Source organism: Thamnophis elegans, chromosome 10 (genome assembly GCF_009769535.1).
Source record: "Thamnophis elegans isolate rThaEle1 chromosome 10, rThaEle1.pri, whole genome shotgun sequence".
Classification (NCBI taxonomy): Eukaryota; Metazoa; Chordata; class Lepidosauria; order Squamata; family Colubridae; genus Thamnophis; species Thamnophis elegans.
This window is the reverse complement of record NC_045550.1, coordinates 68,766,264-68,791,314: the sequence shown is the minus strand read 5'-3', so window position 1 is coordinate 68,791,314 and position 25,051 is coordinate 68,766,264. Positions and strand designations below refer to the sequence as shown.

The window sequence follows — 25,051 nt, the reverse complement described above, 5'->3', positions numbered from 1 at the left end:
CAAGGAAGAACTCACAGGAATGAGAGGGGAAGAACTGCCGGAGCAGGAACTGCTAAAAATTTAACAGCAGCTTTTAGAAAAGTGAAGAATAAGCTATTCAAAGAACATTAAAAACTAGCTTTCAGTGCCAAGGATAAACTAGTCCTTTCCATTTCTGTTCTGATCTCCCAAATTAGGAAAAAAATCCAGCGCTTTGGGTTTTTCGTTCAGCATTAAGCATTGTTATCCTTTAGTGGTCCTTGAATTATGACAGCTGAGTCCCAAATTTTCATTGCTAAGCAGGGCAGCTGTTAAGTGAGTTTCGCCCCATTTTGCTATCCCCCTTTGCCGCAATTATGAACTGAATTGCCGCGCTGACGAAGTTACGATCACGGATGTTAAGTGAATCTGGCTTCCCGCATTGACTTGGCTTGTCAGAAGGTCACAAAAGGGGATCGCAGGACACACACACACACACACCCCGTATAGTGCGACCGTCATAAATGTAAGTCGATTGCCAAGCCTCTGAATTTTGTCAACACAATCATGGGGAATCGCCACAACAGTCGTAAGTGTGGAAAACTATCGTTCCTTTTTTCAGTGCTGTTGTAACTTTGAACGGTCACTAAATGATCTGTTTTAAGTCGAGGACTACCTGTAATTATAAATAACACTGTGACTTGAGTTTTGTCAAGGCCCTCAGGATGATTCGAAGCTTCACATGATGATTGTGGCTCTGTTACTATTGCCATCCCATCTATCTAAGAGCCGAGGTGGCGCAGTGGTTAAATGCAGCACTGCAGGCTACTTCAGCTGACTGCAGTTCTGCAGTTCGGCTGTTCAAATCTCACCGGCTCAGGGTTGACTCAGCCTTCCATCCTTCCGAGGTGGGTAAAATGAGGACCCGGATTGTTGTTGGGGGTAATATGCCGACTCTGTAAACCGCTTAGAGAGGGCTGAAAGCCCTATGAAGCGGTATATAAGTCTAACTGCTATTGCTATTGCTATTGCTATTATTTTTCCTTTTCTCATTGAATTCTGCTTTTATAGTTTCTACTGTTTTTAATAATGATGTGTCTTGTTTTTTTCCCCGTAAGTTGTTTTATACTTTTATTAAATGTATATGCTGCCCATCTTACTATCAAGCGCTTATTATCAAGTGCTCTGGGCAGTTTATTTATTATAAGGTTACTTATCTGATACTAATTGCCTGGGTATTTATTTATAAGGGGAAAATGTCCGGATCAAACGTAAATATTTTTTTTTTTGATAGAAAATTTGCTTATTTTCCATTTTCATAGCATATATTCACATGTATACTATTACATAGTCAATATCATGTTGTATTATTAAGTAATTACATCAATTCATCTTACCATCAACTACCAAAGGGGAAAAAAACAGTTATTGGCTCTTCCGCTCTCCATACACCATATTTATACCTTATACGACACTTTCTTCCCCCTCTCTCCTTCCCCTTTCTACATCCTTTCCTCCCTCCATCATTTTCTACTCTCAAACATAATTTCCAATGTTGGATTTTTCCCCTTACCAGAGTGGAGTACTGTAAAGCTGTTACCATGGCAACTCCACTGCGCTGCACAGTAGAAGCCGTTTTACAAAAGTACAGTAGAAGCCATTTTAAGGCACAACAGGCTGTATCTTTCTTAACAGAACACACACCCCGAGGGGGGGTGAGGGTTGTCTTACCCCCACAGTATTTGTTTCCGGAGAGTAAGTCATCTGTGTACCAAGTTTGGCTGAAATTAATACAACATTAAAAGTTTTTCTCAACTTTAAGATGGGTGAACCTCTTAAGAATTCTGGGAATTGAACCAAATGGATTTTCAAAGAAACCTGGTTTCTTTGGTTGTTTTCCTGCAGACCTTTCATTAACCAAACTAGGTGTGGTGTTACTGATTTTAAACCGTGGTTTAAACTCAAGTCGAAATAAACCACATTGTCCTATATATATACCAGCCAGGTCCTGGTTACGTAGAGTCCTCCCCGCCTGCAGGGGGCAGAGGGCTCCCACCTTCTTCGCCGCTTTAGCGTCACAATCCCTGCGCATGCGGAGAAAGCCAGAGCAAGAAAACTTCTCCGCCACGCCCCGCTCCGGGCGTTACGCGCACGCGCCGAAGCGGTTGGCTCCCTTCGGCCGCGGCCCGAATGCGCAGGCGCCGGCGTCCAATTGACGCAGGCGCGGAAGGTTGAAAGGGACCCCCGCCCCCTCTCCGTCGGCTGCTGCTTTTGCTTCGCGTCTTGGGTAGCGACGAGAGCAGCGGCGGCCATGAACGGATTCGGCTCTGGGGCGTCCTCGCTTCAGAGAGGCGGAGGCAGCAGCAGCACCAGCGGCGGCGGAGAAACGCTGGAAAAGATCGACATGTCTCTGGGTGAGACGCGGAGGGAGAGTGGGCATAACGGCGAAGGGGAGGGAGTTGCTCGGACCGAACCACGGAGACCCCGGCGGAGGGGGGGGGTTGCTCGGACCGAACCATGTGAAAGCTGGCTGAGGGTGCTCGGGCCGAACCATGGAGACACCGGCGAGGATGTACTAGGACGGAAGCATAGAGACACCAGCGGGGAGGGGGGGGAAGTGCTCGGACCGAACCATTGGGGACGCTGAAGGGGGATGCTCGAGCCGAACCATAGGGACGTTGACCAGGGGGTATGTGTTCGGGCCGAACCATGGGGACGCTGGCTGGGGGTGCGGAGGGGCCAGAGGTGGGCGTGGCCCGAAAGAGGTGATGGCGGGGGTCTCTGCCCTCGAGGGGAAGTCTTCTCTTGGGTCCAGCGGGACGCCTTGTCACTTCCTGGTATTGTCTGGCTCGAGGTCAGCTGAGTCTGCAATCTGGGATTTCCTGGTGGTCTCCTGTCCGGGGATTAACCTTGGTAGACTGTGTTTGTGTGTCTGTCTGTCTGTCTTGTGTATGAGTATATATGTGAATGTATATGAGTGTGTATAAAGCACACATACACACACACACACACACACACTGCTAAAGTTAATCCCTGGATGGGGGACCACCAGGAAATCCCAGATTGCAGACCCAGCTGACTTGTGGTTTATGTGTATATGTGTATGTATATGTGTGTGTATATAACACACACACACCACTAAGGTTAATCCCTGGATGGGAGACCACCAGGAAATCCCAGATTGCAGACCCAGCTGACTTGTGGTTTATGTGTATATGTGTATGTATATGTGTGTGTGTATAACACACACACACACACACCACTAAGGTTAATCCCTGGATGGGAGACCACCAGGAAATTCCAGATTGCAGACTCAGCTGGCCTGTGGTTTATGTATATATGTGTATGTGTTTGTATAAAATACACTCACACGCAAACATACACAAATGTGTGTGTATAGTACAATATATGAGATAAAATATTGAGGTTAAAACCATGATAAGATTGCCATAATATGGTGCCATAAAGTCTCATGCGTCACTTAAACTTACATTTGTGTTTGCGTGTATAATGTGTTAGTGTTTGCATATCGGTGATTGCATGACCTCTGTAGAGATGCCATATGCTAAATAATAAAAATAAAAATAAAAGAATAATGAACCTTCATTTTGGGAGAGCAGCCAGAGGTTGCTTGCTGCTCCCTGCCCTTCGGTTTTAGGTTTTGCACGCCCTTGTGCCTTAGGATGGAAAAGACCCGGTTGCGGTTTAGGGGAAGAAAATTTACCACAATCTGTTTTAATTCTCATTGTTGCTGCTGAAAGGTGTCGGTTTAGCCATAGCTTATCCTGTACCTTGTCTGCGCTGAAAACAGGCCAGGCTAATTTTGCTATTAGAACCTCTTGTTTTTCTGGATGGGGATATCCTAAATTTGTACAAATTTATAATATTCACACTGAATGTTACACTGGGACAGAGAAGGGCTTAAAAGCATGGCATTCTTTCCTGAATATGTGTACTGGAGAGGGTAGTTGGGTTTTCCATAACAAATTATGTAAATAAAACATTGCCCACCTGTATTGTAGCCCAAACTAGCTAGTGGTTTTGGGAACACAGTGGCTAAGATGCTGAGCTTGTCAATCATACAGGGGGTCAGCAGTTCGAATCCCTAGCGCCACATAACAGAGTGAGCTCCCCTGACTTGTCCCAGCTTCTGCCAACCTAGCAGTTCGAAAGCAGGTAAAAAAATGCAAGTAGAAACATAGGAACCACCTTTGGTTCCATGTGCCTTCGATGTTGAGTCATGTCGGCCACATGACCACGGAGACGTCTTCGGACAGCGCTGGCTGTTTGGCTTAGAAACAGAGATGAGCACCGCCCCCTAGAGTCAGGAACGACTAGCACATATGTGTGAAGGGAACCTTTACCTTAGCTGGAGGTTTACATGCATTGAAAAGAGTTTAGAGAGAGAAAAACAATAAAGGAAAAACAGTTGTAAAAAAGCAAAATAGTGACAAATAGCAGTTAGACTTATATACGGCTTCATAGGGCTTTCAGCCCTCTCTAAGCGGTTTACAGAGTCAGCATATCGCCCCCACAGTCTGGGTCCTCATTTTACCCACCTCGGAAGGATGGAAGGCTGAGTCAACCTTGAGCTGGTGAGATTAGAACCGCTGAACTGCAGATAACAGTCAGCTGAAGTGGCCTGCAGTACTGCACCCTAACCACTGTGCCACCTCGGCCCAAAGCCTTGTTGGTAGTAGAAAATCTGTTTATTTTAGAAATATACAAGTAGCTTTCTAGGGAAGGCAAACAATTGATGTAAGTCAAATATTGATTGCAGGCAAGAATTTTTCCCATAAGAATGTAGAGAAAAAGAACCGACGGAAAATGAGCAATTAGGAAATATGGAATATAAATCAAATATAAATCAACCTGGCAGTTTTCTTCAGGATTAGCGTTAGGAACTGTCCCATTTATTTGATTTATATTATTATCTTTATCCTGCCTCCAGGAAGTTGACGTTGTTCCTACTTCCTTTTTCACACAACCACAACCTTCTGAAGTAGGTTGGGTTGAGAGAGTGATAATAAGCAGAGAGTTTCTGTGCTTGAGTGTGGAGGACCATTGGGGAAGGAATATAGCAGTTAGCGAAATCTGAATTAAACCCAGGAACGAAGGAAGGTATTAGATTCTCTTTGGCAGAAGGAGGAGGCAAGTTAAAATGCCCATCATTTTTCAAGATTCTGTTATGGTAGATAGATTCAGGGTTGGGCAGTTATGGCCCCCTTTAGTCCCTGTGGACTTCAACTCCCAGAATTCCTGAGCCAGCCACAGCTTCCTATTACTTTCCCTTATTGGTATTTTATGTTATATTAGTCTGTTGGATACCCATACTTCGCTATGGAACTATGTGATCGGGCTTGATAAATTGACAGTTAAAGCTTGAACATTAATGAGACTAAAACATATGAGGAACGGTTGCAGGAACTGGGTATGTGTCTAGTTTAATAGAAAGAAGGACCAGGGGAGACATGATAGCATCTTCCAATATCTCAGGGGTTGCCACAAAGAAGAGGGAGTCAAACTATTCTCCAAGGCACCTGAGGGCAGAACAAGAAGCAATGGGTGGAAACTAAGCAAGGAGAGAAGCAACTTAGAACTGAGGAGAAACTTCCTGACAGTGAGAACAATTAGCCAGTGGAACAGAAGTTGCCTCCAGAAGTTGTGAATGCCCCAATACTGGAAGTCTTTAAGAAGATGTTGGATAGACATTTGTCTGAAACGGTATAGGTTCTCCTTCTTGAGAAAGGGGCTGGACTAGAAGACCTCCAAGGTCCCTTCCAAGTCTGCTATTGTATTGTAAAACTTAGGGTATAAAAAGTATAATATATCAAATGTAAAAGATATAAGAAATAGATGATATTGACGATGCTATTATAACGTAATGTATTGTATTGTATGTCTAGTTTAATGAAAAGAAGGACCAGGGGAGACATGATAGCATCTTCCAGTATCTCAGGGGATGCCACAAAGAAGAGGGAGTCAAACTCTTCTCCAAGGCACCTGAGGGTAGGACAAGAAGCAATGGGTGGAAACTAATCAAGGAGAGAAGCAACGTAGAACTAAGGAGAAATTTCCTGAGAGTGAGAACAATTAATCAGTGGAACAGAAGTTGCTTCCAGAAGTTGTGAATGCCCCAACACTGGAAGTGGAAGAAGATGTTGGATAGCCATTTGTCTAAAAATGGTGTAGGGTAGTGATGGCGAACCTGTTTTGGGTCACGTGCCATAAGGGGGGGTTGTACGTGGGCGTGCTGCATCCATAATGCAACACACGACCCCCCCCATTTTTGCATGCTTTTTTCGCCTTCCCTAGGCTCCAGAGGCTTTATAGGAGCCTGGGGAGGGGGAAAACAGCCTCCCCTCCCGGAGGCCCTCCAGAGGCTTCAGGGACCCCGAAGCCTCCGGAGGACTAAAAAGGACCCTACGGGCAAACTGGAAGTCACTTCCGGATTGTTACCTTTACCTTTATACAATATACTAATATTAAAGTATAGTAATGATATAGTATAGCATTGTTGGCCTTTTTTTTCGATTGGAGTTTTTCTGCAATTCTCTGACAACGAATTAAAATTAAATTCTCTTTTTGCTATCCAGAGACTGAACATTTAAATACAGAGAACAAGAGCCAATTAAAGGTGTTTTCACCCCAAAATAGGTTCCACTTGCAGGCACCAAAGTGGTTACTTCTCTTAGCAGTTCGGATTGTCCCTGATTTCCTTTGACAAAAAGCCATTGTAATTCACTGCGTCCTTGTTTCAAATTCACATTTACAAAAAGGGGAAATTTAGCCAATTCATCTCCACCGGCATTTTGCTTTTTTCTCGGCCAGCTCAAGGGAGAGAGCTATTTGTTAAGAGAGTTAATAACGTTGGAAAATGAGTTGCGGGGGGGGGGGGGAGAGAGAATCCTGTCTCCCGGGAGAGATCAAGGAGAGATTTCGTAAGCGGTTTCTGATTTGAATTCGTCCCTTTGGCCAACACAAATGTGTTTCCCAGCCTCTCAATCAGAGAAGGCTGCGTTGGGAGAAACACAGGGTTCAGTTCCAAGTGGGGAAAAAGACGCTGGAAACTCGGAGGCTGCTTGGAAAGATGGTTTTAATGGTGGACAGGATCACATGGCTTGAGCTCCTGAACAGAAAAGGGGGATCCCATGCTTCCAGATGTTGGGTGAAGAAGAAAAGAGAGACCAAGATGCTGAAAGACCCTGGTTTTATGCCCGTGGGGGTCAGACTCCCATGCGGGCACGCAGGGGCAACTATCTAGGCTGTTTTGAGTCCACGTTTGGTTGAACATTGCTTCTTTCCCGGGTGCCCTGTGGTGAGATGGGCAAAGGGCTAATGCTATCATGCCTTGTTCCCATCACCATGGAGCTGAAGGGGGAGGTCTTTGTTATGTAGAATAGACTGGCCCAGGCCTTTTAATGGCCCATTGACAAAGGTGAGGCTATTAAAAGTGAGTCTGTTTCCTCCCTAAAAACATGTTTCTCCATTTCTGATCCTGGGAACTGAATAAAAATAGCAGGATTTCTTGCACTAGGTGAGAGGATTACAGGTAGTCCTCAACCTATGGCCTCTATTGAGCCCCAAATTTACATCGCTAAGTGAGAAATTTGTGAAGTGAATTTTGCCCCACTTTACGACTTTTCTGGCCACCTTTGCTAAGTGAATCGCCGCAGTTGTTAAGTTAGTCCCACGGTTGCGAAGTGAAATCTGGCTTCCCCGTGAATTCTCCTTGTCAGGTGGTCGCAAAAGGGGATCCCGTGTGACCTTCGGGGACCCCAACTGTCATAAATATGAACCAGTTGTCAAGCACTTGAATTTTGATCACAGATGCTGCAGCGGTTGGAGAAACGCCGTATGTTGAGGACTACCTGTATGGGCGCTTTGCCTGGGCTACCCCTGGGGGTGCGGCAGCGGTCGGAGAAACAGTCCCAGTGCCCCTTTTTTTCAGTGCAGTTGTAACTTTGAGTGGTCACTAAGCGAACCGTTGTAAGTTGAGGACTACCTGTGTGGGCTGGCCCCGTCTTCAACGCCAAACCGAATTGTCTTTTCGCAGACGACATAATTAAGTTGAACAAGAGAGAAGAGAGGAAGCACAACGCTCCCAAGATGAAGCGAGGCCTCCCGCAGAACGGCCCACGACAGTTCCGGATGCGCAGGACGAAGTGGGGCATTCAAGACTATCCAGGTTAGTGGAGTCTCGGGACCATGGTTTGTTGTCACGGAAGCCATCCCGTGTTTGGGGCCGATAAAGAGACAACTAATGTGATTGGCACTCAGTGACTCAGCGTGGCACGACATAACCACGAACGTCAAAAGCGCGCCGACAACACCGCGGCGCTAAAACCGTGATGTCAAAAGCGCGCCGACAACAGTGCGCCGACAGAAGCGCGATTTAACTTAAGGTAAGGTTTAGGGTTAGGTTTAGGGTTAGGTTTAGGGTTATTTTTAGGGTTATGTTACAGCGCGCTTCTGTCGGCGCGCTGTTGTCAGCGCGCTGTTGTCGGACGGTTTTGACGGTGCGGTTTTGTCACCACGCTTTAGTCACACGCGCTTTAGTCTACCGCGGTTTTGTGGTGGAACCGTGACTCAGGCACTGAGCTCGTCGATCAAAAAGTTCGGCGGGTCGAATCCCGAGCGCCGCGTAACGGAGTGAGCTCCCGTCACTTGTCCCAGCTTCTGCCAACCTAGCAGTTCGAAAGCACGTAAGAAATGCAAGTAGAAAAATAGGAACCACCTTTGGTGGGAAGGTAACAGCGTTCCGTGCGCCTTTGGCGTTGAGTCATGCCGGCCACATGACCACGGAGACGTCTTCGGACAGCGCCGGCTCTTCGGCTTTGAAAGGGAGATGAGCACCGCCCCCTAGAGTCGGGAATGACTAGCACGTATGTGCGAGGGGAATCTTTCCCTTTTACAGGAAGTCTCCAACTTACAACCAATAAGGGAGACATTTGTGAAGTTGAGTTTTGCCCCATTTTACGACCGTTCTTGCCACAGCCGTCGAGTGATTCGCTGCACTTTTTAAGCCAGCAACAGCGTTGTTAAGTGAATCCGGCTTCCTCAGTGACTTCGCTCGTCAGAAGGTCACCAAAGCGGGATCGCGTGACCCTGGGACCCTGCAGCCGTCATAAGTACATGCCAGTTGCCAAACGCCTGAGGTTTGATCACGTGACGATGGGGATGGGTTCCACCACAAAACCGCATTTGACTAAAGGGCGCTCGACGAAACCGCGTAGCTGACGTCATCACAGCGCGACAACAGCGCGGAGAAAAAAGCATGCTGTAAACGCTAAACCTAAAATTATCCCCTAAACCTAACCCCGCTAAACCTAACCCTTAACCTAAACCTAATCCTAACCCTAACCCTTAACCTAACCCTAACCCTTACCTTAAGTTGAATCGGCTTGCTTTCAAAGCGCTATTTAAAGCGCCCTTTTTTCTCCGCGCTGGCTGTTGTCGCCCTGCTGATGACGTCAGCGACGCGGTTTAATCGGGCGTGGTTTAGTCGAGCGCGGTTTTGTCGTGCCACGTGGGGATGTGCAAAATGGTCCTTTTTTTCCGTGCTGTTGTAGCTTTGAACAGTCGCTAAACGAATGGTTGTAACTTGAAGACTTCCAATCCTGTCCTTGTTGTAAGGTTCCTGTGCCAGAATCTTGCAAGTCTGAAAGCTCCCCTCCCCTCCCTTTTCCTTTCCGGAGATCGAGGGAGGGTCATTTCCCACGCCCCTCCCCCCCTTTCCTTCTATTGGCTGAGGTCTCTTTTGAATGACAGTTGTCTAGGCTTCAGTTCTTCCCCCTTCACTCCCAAGGTTATTCTCACAATACCAGAAAGGGCCTAATCCCTTCTTTTTCCTTCCTTCCTTCTTTCCTCCCTCCCTCCCTCCTTTCTTTCTCTTTCTTTTTCTGTCTTTTCCTTCCACCCTCCCTCCCCCTTTCCTCTTTCCTTTTCTTCATTTTTCTTCCCTCCCTCCCTCCCAATGCCTCTTTTTCTTTCCTTCTTTTTCTTTCTCTCTCTTTTCCTCCCTCCCCCTTCCTTCCTTCTAACCCCCTTCTTTTTCTTAATCACTTTCTTTTTCTTATTTTTCCTTCCTTCCCTCCCTCCCCCTTTCTTCCTTCTAACCCCTTTTTCTTTCTTTCTCTTCCTCCCCCTCCCCCTTTCTTTCCTATTTCTTTTTCTTCATTTTTCTTCCCTCTCTCCTCTCCAACCCCTGTTCCTTCTAACCCCTCTTTCTTTCTTTCTCTTCCTCCCCCTCCCCCTTTCTTAATCTTTCTTTCTTTTCCACTCTCCCTTTCCCCCTTTCCTTTCCTCTTTATTTTTCTTCCCTCCCTCCCCCTTTCTTCCTTCTAACCCCTCTTTCTTTCTTTCTTTCTTTCTTTTCCTCCCCTCCCCTTCCTTTCCTCTTTCTTTTTCTTATTTTTTCCTTCCTTCCCTCCCTCCCCCTTCCTTCCTTCCTTCCCTCCCCCTTTCTTTCTTTCTTTCTTTCTTTCTTTTCCTCCCCCTCCCCCTATCTTTCCTCTTTCTTTTTCTTCTTTTTTCCTTCCTTCCCTCCTTCCCCTTTCTTCTTTCTAACCCCTTTCTTTCTTTCTTTCTTTTCCTCCCCCTCCCCCTTTCTTTCCTCTTTCTTTTTTTCATTTTTCTTCCCTCCCTTCCAACGCCTCTTTTTCTTTCTTTCTTTTTCTTTCTCTGTCTTTTCCTCCCTCCCCCTTCCTTCCTTCTAACCCCTTCCTCTTTCTTAATCTCTTTCTTTCTTTTCCACTCTCTCTCTCCCCCTTTCCTTTCCTCTTTATTTTTCTTCCCTCCCTCCCCCTTCCTTCCTTCTAACCCCTCTTTCTTTCTTTCTTTCTTTCTTTCTTTCTTTCTTTCCCTCCCCCTCCCCCTTTCTTTCCTCTTTCTTTTTCTTCTTTTTTCCTTCCTTCCTTCCTTCCTCTCTCCCTCCTTTCCTTTCTTCTTTCTTTTTCTTTTTTCCCCTTCCCTTAATTCTTCCTTCCATCCCCCCTACCTATTTATCTTTCTCTCTCTCTCTCTCTCTGTCTCTTTCCCTCTCTTTCTCTTTCTTTCCTCCCTCACAGGTTTTGGCAAGAACCACTCGGGACGTCGGAAGCAGCTGCCGGGGAAGAGGCGTGCCTACGGCATTAAGACGGGCTTGGCAGCAAGGAAAGCCCTGGGGGCTCACAAGGGCATCAGCCCCCTCAACAGGTCGCCTCTCACTGAAAAGGTACCGGGTGGGGTCAGTGCAGTTTGGGGGGTGGGGGTGGGAGAGAGAAAATGGTTTCAGTTTCTGTGAAGTCACTCGGCCATGACAGGCCCTGCCGGCTGGCTGGCTGGGGAATTCTGGGAGTTGAAGTCCACCCATCTCAAAATGGCTCAGCTCGAGGAACATCAAGTCTCGGCCTTCCGTTCCCCACCATCCAGTCAGAGCTGAAGAAGCTCCTTGGAGGAGAAGCGAAACGTCTTCAAAAGAAAAAAACAAGGAAGTCCAGTTTGCCTACTGAAAAAAAGCACAGGGGGCGGTGCTGGGGGGCTTTGATCTTGTTTTTTGCTTCTGTGGATATGCACGTTGTTCCCCCCCCCCCCTGACTTTGGTGTCTCTCCCTCAAGAACCTGCAAAGGAATTACTCCATTTTGAAAAGGAAGATGCCCGTCCAGAGACAACCCGAGTTACAGAGGAAGCAAGGAGCCCGGTTCCGAAGACCCGCCTTGTTAAATCGAAGGTGAGCTGGCCTTGGTCCTTTTGGATAAGCTTCCTTTGAGCCTGGACCTTGCGGGAAGCCTCCAGACTAGGGGAGACAGGATAGCAGTCTTCCAATATCTCAGGGGTTGCCCCAAAGAAGAGGGAGTCAAGCTATTCTCCAAAGCACCTGAGGGCAGAACAAGAAGCAATGGGTGGAAACTAATCAAGGAGAAAAGCAACTTAGAACCGAGGATAAATTTCCTGAGTTAGAACAATGAATCACTGGAACAGAAGTTGCCTCCAGAAGTTGTGAATGCCCCAACACTGGAAGTCGTTAAGAAGATGTTGGATAGCCATTTGTCTGAAACGGTATAGGGTTTCCTGCCTAGGCAGGGGGTTGGACTAGAAGACCTCCAAGGTCCCTTCCAACTCTGCTATTGTATTGTATAAGAAGCAATGGGTGGAAACTAATCAAGGAGAGAAGCAACTTAGAACTGAGGAGGAATTTCCTGACAGTTAGAACAATTAATCAGTGGAACAGAAATTGCCTCCAGAAGTTGTGAATGCCCCAACATTGGAAGTCTTTAAGAAGATGTTGGATAGCCATTTTTCTGGAACGATATAAGGTTTCCTGCCTAGGCAGGGGGTTGGACTAGAAGACCTCCAAGGTCCCTTCCAACTCTGCTATTGTATTTGTATTATCATTATATTGTATATAAGCAAAGGGATCCCTTATGTGGGTACCGTGTTTCCCCGAAAATAAGACCTAACGAGAAAACAAAGCCTAGCCTGGTTTTTTTTAGCGTGCTCCTAATATAAGCCCTATCCCAACGACAAGCCCCAGGGAAGATCTTCATCAGCCATGGAAGGGGTGGGGAAGCAAGTGAACCGAAGTAGTATTCAGCCGCTTTGTATCCGTTTGCCTGAAGTGGTGGCAGAAATTTTGCCCAGTTCGGCAAACTGGTAGCAATGGCTGGCTGGCCACGCCCCCGAAGCAGCCCCCCGCCCCGCCCCCCATTGCCACTGGCTCACCCCGCCCGTCCGGTCCCTGCTTAGCGGCTTGGAATTGCAAGGCAATGGGATGCGCATGGACGAAGAAGATGGCGGTGACGGCAGCCGCTTTTTCGTCGACCTGTCATAAGTCATTTTTTCCCAGTGCCGTTGTGACTAGGAACGTTCAACGAATTTGTTGATCCTCTGCTTGGATCGGCTTTGATTTCTCTGCCTGATAAAATTTTAGACGGGGACCTGTTCAATCCAGGAAATTCCCTTTTGTTGCTCTGCAACAATCCAGATACTCCTCAGCTGAACTCTTGTTAAGTGATACAGCTGTTAACCAAGTCATGCCCCATTTTATGACGCATGTTTGCACCTGTCGGTAAGTGAATCACGTCATTAAGTAGATCTGCCTCTTTTTCTGGTTGGAAGCCCCCTGGGGAAGGTCTAAAACGGTTATCATGTCACTTCCAGAGACCTCAACTGTCTTAAATATACATGTTGTCAAAGCACTCAAATTTTCATCAGCTGACTGTGAGGACGCTGTAATAGTCATAAGAGCGAGGACTGGGCCTAGTTCACTTTTGTCCATGCCACTGTAACTTTGAATGGTTGTTAAACGGATGGTTGTCAATCAGGGAATACCTGTGCCGTGGCAATAAAGCGGAGATGAGGAACTAGGGTTGGTGGACTTCAACTCCCAGAATTCCTGAGCCGGCCAGGAGGACCCTGGGAGTTGAAGTCCACAAGCCTTAAAGGGCCAGCCCTGCAATAAATGATACAAGGATAGGTCGTGATGAATGGCTTGCTCTATTTTACAGGCCGAGCATCCAGTCTCTTTCCACCAGAATCGGGAATAAATTATACCAGCAGAAAGATACGCGCCAGGCGACTTTCCTTTTTCGGCGGGGCCTGAAGGTAATTTGCATACCTGCATTTCTCTGTAGGAAGGACCTGTCAATCTGAGGGAGAGATTTGACCGCCCTTCTGCCAATCTTGACATCTTGTCACTCACTCAAAAGGTTGGTTCCCATTTGGGAGCGGGGGGGGGGTTGATTCCCCCAGCTTTCAGGCATTGCATTACCGCATTAGGCTGGGGAATTCTGGGAGTTGCAGTCCACAAGTTGGCAAGAGTGAGAAACACCGATGGAGGCAACAGGAGGACTTTTTGTAATCCTAAGAAAGTAGAAGTAGAAATCCCAAGATTTTATTTTTCCTTGTTTACTTCAATTTGCTAGTTTGCTATCCGTAGGTATCTGATTTTTTTCCCTTTCCTTTCCTTTCCTTTCTCTCTTCCTTTCCTTTCTCCTTTCCCTTTCATTTCTCCCTTCCTTTCTTTTCTCCTTCTCTTCCCCCTTTCCTTTCTCCTTCCCCCTTTCCTTGTCCTTTCCTTTCTGTTTCCCCCTTTCTGTTTCCCTTCCCCCTTTCCTTTCGCCTTCCCTCTTTCTTTTCTCCTTTCTTTTCTCCTTCCCTTCCCCTTTTCCTTTCCTTTCCTCTCTCTCCGTTCTCCATCCCCCAGGTACAAGCACAAGTCCATCCGGAATGTGACCACAGAAACCAAGGAACCAAACACCCGTAAGTATTCCAAAGAAATTGACCAAGCAATCACCAATCTGTACCCTCCTTTTCTTTTTTTTTTTGGGGGGGGGCGCAGGGGGGCATATCTCTATATTTGTTTAAGGGGTGTGGGTACCTTTTGTTCTTGCAAACTAATCCAGAAATTCAGCACGGGAATTCAGTTGGGTCAGAGCTGGTTGGCTGCTTGAGGCCAACCTTGAGGCAGTCAGGATCGAACTTCCTAGCTGTGGGTAGAGTTAGCCTGTAATGCTTTATTCTAACCAAGGGAGGGAGAGAAATAGTACCCAAGACTTATATACTGCTCCACAGTGCCTGATCAAACTCCTGGCTTTTGGTAGAATTAGCCTGCAATGCTGCATTTCTAACCACTACACCACCACAGAAGGGAGGAAGGGGGGGAAAGGAAGGAAGGAAAGAAGAGCAGTTAGATTTATATATCGCTTCACAGTGCTTTACAACCCTCCCTGAGCGGTTTACAGAGTCAGCCTCTTGCTCCCAATCATCTGGGTCCTCACTTTACCGTCCTAGGAAGGACGTAAGGCTTGAGCCGGTGAGGATCGAACCGCTGGCAGTCGGCAGAATTAGCCTGCAATGCCGGATTCTAACCACTGCGCCACCTCAGTTCTTGCAGATACAACTATCAATGATGTCGCCTGTCCAGAGTCCTCCATATTATTATGATTTAGAGCAAAAAGGGGGGTCTGTATGCTGTGTCCCGGATTTCCTGTAAATTAATTCGGAACTAATGAGCTGTACTTTCCAAGCAGATGGCGAACATCTACGAGAAACGGAGGGATTTTGACTATTTCCATTGACAATCCTGGAGCTGTTCTCTCTCCAATGTGAGTAAAACTATCAGCATGAAGAATCACACAGTAGATTCTAATTAATCTGATTTATTGCTTATTTATACACAAGATTCTAGTCAGCTTTTTTTGGGGGGGGGGTCATTTAATGACCCCGTAATTCCTTGTGGGGGTGGAGTCGGGCCAACCCAATGGAGCTCAGTGTTTACTGGCCTGATGCCTTTCCCGTCACCAATGCGGAGTTCGCCAAGGATATATTCTCATTGTGCCCAGATGAGACTCTTGCAACAGTAGTGAATCACTCATCATCCTCTTTTAATGACCCCATAATCCCTTGTGGGGTGGAATCTGGGCAACCCAATGGAGCTGAGTATTTACTGGCCGGATGCCCTGCACTGTCGCCAATGCGGAGTTACATTCAGCAGATATATTCTCCTTGTGCCCAGAGAGAGAAATATCTGCCTCTACCTAGGATCGAACTCCCAGCCTCCTGATTGTGAGGTGAGGGCTCCCCCTCTAGGCCACCGCACCACTCGCAAGATTCTAATCAACTGGACAGTCCTAAATTAGAATAACAGTTGGAAGAAACCAGCTGTCAAACCCCAGTGCGAGCTTTGCAGAACCTGGGGGGGGGGGGGTGAGATGGGTGGTGGGGTGGGCGTTGTTGACCGCCACAGCTGTGGCAGCGAGAGGAGAGTCCGGATTGCTAAAAGCTGCAACCTAGCCGCCGCACAGACAATTGGGGCCGCTGCTTGCCGGAAGCCAAGCTGAGAACTGCCGCACAGCTGATTTAAGGACTGCATGCCGAGAGTTGAGTAGCTGAGCCGTCCGGGTGCCCCGATGTCCCAGTGATCGGCTGAACAAGGCTGTTAGCGATTGCCGGATGGAGCCTTGTTCCAGCGTGCGGAAGGGCGCAAGTCCCAGCCTACAAAGAGCGCTGGGAGGCGGATGCTTCCAGCGCTGACTTAATCATTAAAGGACTCCTATTGTGCCGAGAATCCAGCCTCAATAAATGATTTCTGTTTCCAGAGCGAACAGCTTCTGTTTTTGTTTAGGTCCAGGGCTCGGCCCCTTGGGACCTAGGAGGTCTTCTAGTCCAACCCCCTGCTCAAGCAGGAGACCACAACTTTTCAGACAAATGGTTGTCCAATCCCTTCTTAAAAACCTCCAGTGATGCATTGGATAAGTGTTAACGGAATTGAAGAGAGGCCAGACATGGACCGTTTGTGGGAATGTAACAACTCCAGGTGTCAGGTTTCCTAAAAATGCCCTAATTGATTCATGAGTATCGAGCCAGGTTTCAAAAGAAAACCAGTCATTTATTAGGAGCACCATTTTGGCAATACCCTGCTGCAGTCAGATATAAGCCTCATTTGAATTATAGCTGAACTTTGCCCCTGTTCCGTCCCTCCCCTCAGTCTGTGTCATAAATCACATTCCCCAATGAGGTGCACACTTCGCAAGCCTGCTGTAGTAATCTGAGATCCGACTTTAGCCGAAAGTATGCCTGGAATGCGCTCCCCCCCCTTCTCTCACCATGGCAACGGTAGAAGTTGACACCATGCTTATTCCTCGTTTGACTCCACCCCTGGTCCCTGGCTCTCCTCCTTTGACAAAAACCACTTTGGTTTCCCACTTTTGAATATCCCGCGGATGTTTTCTAGTTCTGGTGAGGCAAACCTTTGGTCGAAGGGGCGCCCGGCGTGCTATCCCAAATCTGTTTTTTTTCTGCTCTGCAGCTCTTTGAAACCGAGACTCCCCAGCAATCTCATACCCCCCTTTCTCCTGAAGAAGGAGCCGTCGGAAGAGAAGAAGGTCCCCAAAGGCGTCCCTCTGCAGTTCGACATCAACAGTGTCGGGAAGCAGGTGGGTTGCTCCGATCTGACCCTCGCCCAAAATTTGAGTCTGCCGTTCTTTCCAACCTCGATAAGTCAGGCCTGCAGCCATCTTTTCTTTTGGATCTTTGGCCTGCCGCACTTTCTATCATTCTACTCTGCGTTTTCTATGGTGGGAAAATGAGAGGGGGGATTGTACGGGAGTTAGATGCTATGTAGCCATAACAACGTTCTTTCTAGAAAGCCAAGGTCATCCTTTGTCTCTTCACCTTTGCACTTAATCGGAACTGGATGGGTGGAACTCGCCAGCATGGCAGTGGATGATTGGACCATGGGATGGACTTGTGGGTGGGGAACGAAAGATCTTGAACTTTCAACTGGGTGGGGGAAACCAGGAAGCTTTCAGATTGGGCTTTCCCCTGATGTGCCAACATGGCTCTCTTCATAAATTGGAACTTTGAGGAATCCTTTGCCTTGGACTCTGATTTAATGTTCAATGCTCTTTGGAACCCTGACACGGGCATCTGCATTGCACCGATAGTCCTAGTGACTGTTCAAATTTACAGTGGCGCTGAGAAACGGGAAAAACCAAGGTGGCGCAGTGGTTAAATGCAGCACTGCAGGCTACTGCTAGATCAGCAGTTCAGCGGTTCAAATCTCACCGGCTCAGGGTTGACTCAGCCTTCCATCCTTCCGAGGTGGGTAAAATGAGGACCCAGATTGTTGGGGGCAATATGCTGACTCTCTGTAAACCGCTTAGAGAGGGCTGAAAGCCCTATGAAGCGGTATATAAGTCTACTGCTATTGCTATAAAAAAACTGGTCCTCCTCATAGTGTACGACCATTATAGCATCCCTACGGGTCTGCGATCCAAATTTGAGCGGCCGGCAACCGCAGGGATTTACGATCGTCGCAGAATCCTGGGCGATTCCCAGAAGCTGAGTCGATGGAGGAAGCCGGGTTTAGCTGGGTGGGTAGTGGTTTTGTGACTCGCTTAACAAAGCGCAGCATTTCACTTAGCAACGGTGGCCAAAAAGGTCATAAAGTGAGGTACGGCTGACTTATCCACCTCCTTGCTTAGCAATGAAATCGTGGTCGTCGAGGTCTCTCTGTTTCGCATTTCCTTTTGGTGTTCTTTTCTCCAGAATGGCTAACCCCCAGCTGCCAAGTTGCCCTCCTAGGCCCATCCATTTCCCCTCCTCTCGGAAAGGCATCTATCATTCTGTAAACGTGGTACAGCAATTCTTTGATGTGGCGTCAATGTGTATGTTAACATTCGGGTGGGGGAAAAATATATAAGTTGGTGATTTGTGCCACGTCAGCCTTTCTACCTGATTGGCCTGGAGTTCATAATAATAATCTGGAAATTGCAGAATAGAATTAGAATTCAAATGAAATTGAATAGAATAGAATAGAATAGAAATAGAATAGAAATAGAATAGAAATAGAACAGAAATAGAAAGAAATAGAATAGATATAGAATAGAAATAGAATAGAAAAAGAATAGAAATAGAATAGAAATCAAATAGAATAGAAATCGAATAGAAAGAATAGAAATAGAACAGAAATAGAATAGAAATAGAATAGAAATAGAATAGAAATAGAATAGAAAGAATAGAAATCGAATAGAAAGAATAGAAATAGAACAGAAATAGAACAGAAATAGAACAGAAATAGAACAGAAATAGAATAGAAATAGAATAGAAATAGAATAGAAATAATAGAAATAGAATAGAAATAATAGAAATAGAATAGAAATAGAATAGAAAGAATAGAAATAGAATAGAAAGAATAGAAATAGAATAGAAAGAATAGAAATAGAATAGAAAGAATAGAAATAGAACAGAAATAGAACAGAAATAGAATAGAAATAGAATAGAAATAGAATAGATTAAGAAGACAGATAAAAGAAGAATAAAACATGACAGAGAATTCTGAGAGTTGAAGTCCACAAGTCTTAAAGTTGCCAAGTTTGTGAACCACTGCTTTAATATAATCAAACAGCGGCATCTGCCTATCCTTGGTCCTTGGGAAGGTCTTGGCAGGCAGATAGAAATGCAGGCAAATCCATTCTCAATATCTGGCTGACAGTGCAACAAGCCGTAACAACAGCTACCATCATTGACAAAATGGCCACCCGCCAATTGCGAAAGGCCGCTTTGCTCTGAAGAGCTTTACCATCCTGCCACAATCCCTTTAACGCGATTAAACAATCAATGCCTGCCTATCCCCGGTTCTTGGGAAGCCCCTCGATGGTTGGATCAAAATGTCGCACCGCAGTCAAAACACCTGGCTGACTCTGCTGATGAAGCCTAATAATAATAATAATACGGCGGAGTCCTTGGTGCTCTCTGAGCCTTGTGGTTTTCCCGCAGACGTTTCACTACCAAGCTAGGTAACGTCATCAGGGCTTAATAGTAAACATCCTAATAATGACTCCTCTCTCTCTTCCTGCTTCACAGACCAGCATGACCCTCAACGAACGCTTCGGCATCCTGAAGGAACAAAGGACAGCTCTGGCTCAGAACAAGGGCACCCGTTTTGTGACGGTGGCCTAGAAGAGACCCCTCCCCTCCGAAGGAGCTGGAAAGACTCTGATCCAGAAGTTGTGGCAGATGTTCCGACTCTTGTGTCAAGACCCCGAAGGAGATGAATCCTTTCCCCACTCCCCTCTTCATTTACCACCCTTACTTTACACCGGGACGTCCAACCTTGAGTGCTTTAAGGCTTCTGGACTTCAATCCCCAGAATTCCCCTGCCATCTGTGGGAATTGAAGTCCACAACACTCTCTCTTTTTTTTTCAATCCAAAGTTGTTGTTTTTTTAATTTTTTAATACAAATTTACACATATTATAGAAAAGAAGTGTTGAACGGATCTTTCCTTTTGATGTCTTCCCCTTTACCTATTCCATTTTGCATCATAGCTTTGTTTTCACTTTCAGCCAAATTATTTTCTTCCATCATTTTCCATTTTTTTTATACTCATTTTTTCTTAGTACATAAAGGATATCTTCAATTGCCCCTTCAAAAACTGCACCAAATTATCGTTTCATATTTCTCTATTGGTCTATTTTACCATAAACAATATCTATCCTCCAATTAAGTTTTAACATAGAGAGCATTTCTTTCATTTTTTTTCTACAATTAACAATATACTATAATTTCTTCCATTTCTTAATTAGTTACAGAGCAATACCAATCATACTACTCTTCCCTTTAATCTACTTATGCAACTCTTTTTCCCCCCCTTTCTTCCTCTTATCCATTTTCTCTTGGGCTCTCAAGAATTCCACTTTTAATCCTTTTTCTTCTCCTCCCCCTTTCTTCTAACTTCCTTTTTTCTTTTCCCTGTTTTTATGGTTGTTGTATCTTTTCTTCAGCGTATTCCTTTTTATTATTCTCTTAACTTTCCCCAGGGTTTTCCCTGTTCTCCCTTCCTTACTAGCTCGTGGTTTTGAAGTCCGCAACTCTTAAAAGCAGCCAAAGTTGGACACCCTTCTGCTTGAAATAGTTAAGACCACAACCCAACCCTCTCATATTCCGATATAACAAGGAAAAACGCAGCACGTTTTTGGTTTATTTACTTAAGAGACACGTTGCCTGGATTTGGGAAGGTCCAATAACCCCCTGCAAGAAGGAGGGGGAAAATCCTATTTACTTTTCGTTGTGTTCTCGTGGTTGTTTTTGAAGATGCCAGTCCATTTTTGATGCTCCACCCCAAAGATGACAAAAATTGCCCTCCTGGTTCGATTTAGTTTTTAGTTTTTGCCCACGGGGCAGTTTCTGCTCTTCTCAAAACTTTGCTGGCTGAACGGATCTGCTCGTCCCGTTTTCTTCTCGCTGACCCCCAAAAGCAGAAGGAATTGGGGTGCGGGGGGGTGGTGGAATTTGCCATGAAGGTGAATGGGGATCTCCCATCAAGGCCTCCGCAGCGATGCTAGCGTGGATCCGGTCCGTAGGCTTGCCAAAAACGAACCTGCCAGTATCTTTGTAGTAAAAAAACCCTTGCACTGCCTCGAGTTAAAAGTTTTTTTTAATCCTTCGGTCACAAAGTGAGCCACTTGGTTTTTCTTCAGGGGCATCCTCTACTGAAATGAGCCTGGTTTCCTATAACGTCTGTCAACGCCCCCCCCCCTCTTCCCCGCTCCGAGTTCTGTTGATGGTTGCTTTGTTGTGTAGTGAGAAAACGTGCACTTTGTGACTCCTCTGCTCAGTGGTAATTTTACGAAGGGATCTTCCCTGTCGTATCAAGGGATCAGAAGTGGTGGAGTCAACATCTCAGCATATATTACTCCCCCAAAAAAACTCTCTGCATGTTTGGTTAATTTCGACTTCCAGCCGGGGGAATTTTTTTGGAACCCTAATGGAATTCCCCTGCGACAACATTCTGGATTTCGAACCTCCATAAAAGGATCCTGAATAGTTGGCCGAGTGTCGGAAGTTACACTGAAAATGTCATATATATATATTTTTTGTGGTTTTCAAAGCAAAGAAGATTTGGGTAATCCTTAGAGCATTTTTTTTTTCAATAGCTACGGCCCATGACGATTAATGTTCTTTTGTTTCTGGTATTTTGTTTTAAAAACCCGTTTCTATATCAATGTTTGGCAACTTTAAAACGTTTTGCGGACTTCAGGTCCCAGAATCTCCTTTCTCTCTTGGAGTGGAGAGTTTGCGGAGAAAGGGATGACAAGAGAGGGAGCTATTCCGTCTGGAGAATCCTGGGAGTTGAAGTCCACACCTCTTTAAAGTTGTCCAGGCTGAGAAACGCTCTGTGTCATTACAGTGGGAAAAGCTTGGGACATTTTTTTTCTAACAAATACTGTTGGAAGTCTGTTAAAAACGAAGAAGACCAGCCTTCCTTTCACCCCCGGTGCCCACCAGACGGGTTGGAGAAACGTCCGTCATCCCCCATCAGTTGACGGTCATTGTAGTAGCCCAGCCCAGCTGGCGGGCACCAGGTTGGAGAAGACTGAAAAGAGGCCGTATGCTGAGAAAGCCATCCTGCGTTTGGGTTTGTGCCAGGGTGCAATTCAAACCAACAAGCAAACCTTTTTGCATTACGCCGGATGTAAAAAAAATTGATGCAATGCATCTCAAGAAAGTTAGTTTGTACTTAAAGGAGAATATACTTTAAACCTGTACCTTTGGGTATTTTTTTTTGAGAAGTTAATACATTTGGATCTATTCTAAAGCTGTTGGACTTTTTAAAAATAAAAATAAAAAAAGTTACAAGTTTGCGGGCGTGCACAGTTGTTATTCTGTTGGGCAATCGGCCTATAGAGTTAGTCCTCGGCTTACAACCACAATTTGAGTCCGAAATATCTGTTGCTAAGCGAGACATTCGTTAAGTGATCATTGCCCCCTTTTATCATCTTTGTTTAGTGAATCACTGTCACATTAGTACAGTGTTTCTCAACCTTGGCAACTTGAAGATGTCCAGACTTCAACTCCCAGAATTCCCCAGCCAGCAAATGCTGGCTGGGGAATTCTGGGAGTTGAAGTCCGGACATCTTCAAGTTGCCAAGGTTGAGAAACACTGCATTAGTAATACAGTTGTCCTATTGACTGAGGTTGCAAAAGGGGACACTGCAACCGTCATAAATATGAGTCAGCTGCCAAGCATCTGAATTTTGATCACCTAACCACTGAGACGCTGCATCAGTTGTAAGTGTGAAAAATGGTGATGAGTCAACTTTTTTTCCACTGCTGTAATTGAACAGTCACTAAATGAACTGTTGTAAGTCGAGGCTACCTGTATTCTATCAAGGGGCACATAGAAAAAAAATGGCTGTTAAAACTTCTAAAGGTTTTTTACAGCCACAGTGGTTTCCCTTTTTTAAAAAATAGTATTTATTGAATTTTCCAACATTTAAAACACACAACACAAATTATACTTATAAGAGCTTTTCCATGTTGGTATAAATATCTTTCGTAACAATCCCATTTACAAAAATTCTATCTCTATTTCACTATCCTAAATTATATCCTCATTTACGTTATAAAGAGCCGAGGTGGCGCAATGGTTAGAGTGCAGTACTGCAGGCCACTTCAGCTGACTGTTATCTGCAGTTCAGCGGTTCTAATCTCACCAGCTCAAGGTTGACTCAGCCTTCCATCCTTCCGAGGTGGGTAAAATGAGGACCCAGATTGTTGGGGGGCAAGAGGCTGACTCTAAACTGCTTAGAGAGGGCTGAAAGCCCTATGAAGCGGTATATAAGTCTAACTGCTATTGCTATAATAGCATCAAGTCAATATTATCTATTTCCTATATCTTTTACATTTGATATACTTTTTATACCCTACGTTTTACAATATAATACAATAGCAGAGTTGGAAGGGACCTTGGAGGTTTTCTAGTCCAACCCCCTGCCTAGGCAGGAAACCCTATACTGTTTCAGACAAATGGCTTTCCAACATCTTAAAGACTTCACAACTTCTGGAGGCAATTTCTGTTCCACTGATTAATTGTTCTCACTGTCAGGAAATTTCCCTCTTAGTTCTAGATTCTCTCCTTGATTAGTTTCCACCCATTGCTTCTTGTTCTGCCCTCAGGTGCCTTGGAGAATAGCTTGACTCCCTCTTCTTTGGGGCAACCCCTGAGATATTGGAAGACTGGTATCATGTCTCCCCTGGTCCTTCTTTTGATTCAACTAGACATCCCCAGTTCCTGCAACCGTTCTTCATATGTTTTAGCCTCCAGTCCCCTCATCCTCTTTGTTGCTCTTCTCTGCACTCTTTCTAGAGTCTCCACATCTTTTCTACATCGTGGCAACCAAAACTGGATGCCATATTCCAAATGTGGCCTTACACTATCTAGATATAGATAGATCGAGCAATTGATAGATGGATAGATAAGATATAAATAGATATAGATAGATAAGAGATTGATTGATATAGATAGATAGCGAGAGAGAGAGAGAGAGATGACAGGTGGTGATAGAGTAGCTAAGATATGGAAAGATAGATATGGATGGATAGAAAGTACAGGTAGAAGATTTAGTTAGCAGTTAGAATTATATACCACCTCATAGGGCTTTCAGCCCTCTCTAAGCGGTTTACAGAGTCGGCATATTGCCCCCAACAACAATCTGGGTCCTCATTTTACCCACCTCGGAAGGATGGAAGGCTGAGTCAACCCTGAGACGGTGAGATTTGAACCGGCGAGCTGCAGAACCAGCAGTCAGCTGAAGTGGCTGCAGTACTGCACCCTAACCGCTGCGCCACCTCGGCTCTTTAGACAGACAGACAGACAGATATGGGTAGATAGATAGGGAAAGATATGTGATATAGATAGATAAACAGAGATATATAGACGATAGATCATAGAGAAAGATACATAGTTAAGATTGATGATACTGTAGATAAGAGACAATAAATATATGGTAGATGATGAATTAAATTACTACTACTATTAAATTTAACCGTTTGTGTTAAGATACTTGTTTAGGTGTTTCTTGCACAACAGTGGACATATGCAAGTAGTTATGGATGCAGCAGGGTGAGTTATTCTATGCTCACTAGCAGAGATTCCTCACTTCCACTCAGTCTCCATGTTCAAAATGTTGCTTTTTTTTTCTTCTGTTATCCCACCCAGCCCAGGAACCAGACTGTCCACAGACAGGGGTGATACAGGTAATCCTCGCGTTACGACCACAATTGAGCCCAACATTTATGTTGCTAAGTGAGACAGTTGTTGAATTTTCTCCTCGATTTTACGACCGTTCCTGCCACAATTGTTAAGTGAATCACTGCAATTGTTAAGTGAGTAACATGTGAATCTGGCTTTCCCACTGATTTTCCTTATCAGAAGTTCAGAAAAGGGATCACGCAACCTCAGGACACTGCCGCCGTCATAAATATGAGACAGTTGCCACGCAACCAAAGTTTGATCACGTGACTCGCTGAGATGCCGCTGCAAGAGTCATGTAAAAAAACACCAGTCGTCACATTCTTTTTCCAGGGCCATTGTAACTTCTAATGGTCACTAAACGGAGTATATATTGTTAGTCGAGGACCACCTGTATTGTTAGTCCTTTCCTCTCTAGCGCTCTGGACTACGACTCCCAGAAGCCTCGCGGCCCGCCTGGATCAAGCCGGAAGCGCCTCGCCGTTCCGCGCAGGCGCCGTCCCGTGCGGGAGGCCGCCTTCCGCCCTTCCCCGCCCACGCCGGCCCGCCCGCCTCGGCGCAGGCGCAGACCGGGGG

At 45.7% G+C, this 25,051-nt stretch overlaps 1 protein-coding gene across 1 annotated transcript; it reads left to right on the top strand.

Moving 5' to 3' along the window:
- Nucleotides 1–2,164: 2,164 nt before the first annotated feature.
- Nucleotides 2,165–20,154, top strand: FYTTD1 (forty-two-three domain containing 1). Its single transcript, XM_032225550.1, has 9 exons — nucleotides 2,165–2,372; nucleotides 8,015–8,146; nucleotides 11,028–11,173; nucleotides 11,557–11,669; nucleotides 13,447–13,543; nucleotides 14,145–14,200; nucleotides 14,971–15,045; nucleotides 16,749–16,875; nucleotides 19,307–20,154. Exons 1-9 carry the CDS (start codon nucleotides 2,270–2,272, stop codon nucleotides 19,400–19,402), a joined length of 945 nt encoding a protein of 314 aa, XP_032081441.1. The 5' UTR covers nucleotides 2,165–2,269; the 3' UTR covers nucleotides 19,403–20,154.
- The last annotated feature ends 4,897 nt before the right edge of the window (nucleotides 20,155–25,051 follow it).

Bases quoted from the DNA above. Each gene is read 5' to 3' on its own strand.
- FYTTD1 (XM_032225550.1), top strand. From the start codon at position 2,270: ATGAACGGATTCGGCTCTGGGGCGTCCTCGCTTCAGAGAGGCGGAGGC. The intron at 8,147-11,027 runs GTTAGTGGAGTC...CCTCCCTCACAG, and splicing joins GGGCATTCAAGACTATCCAG to GTTTTGGCAAGAACCACTCG. The intron at 13,544-14,144 runs GTAATTTGCATA...TCCATCCCCCAG, and splicing joins TTTTTCGGCGGGGCCTGAAG to GTACAAGCACAAGTCCATCC.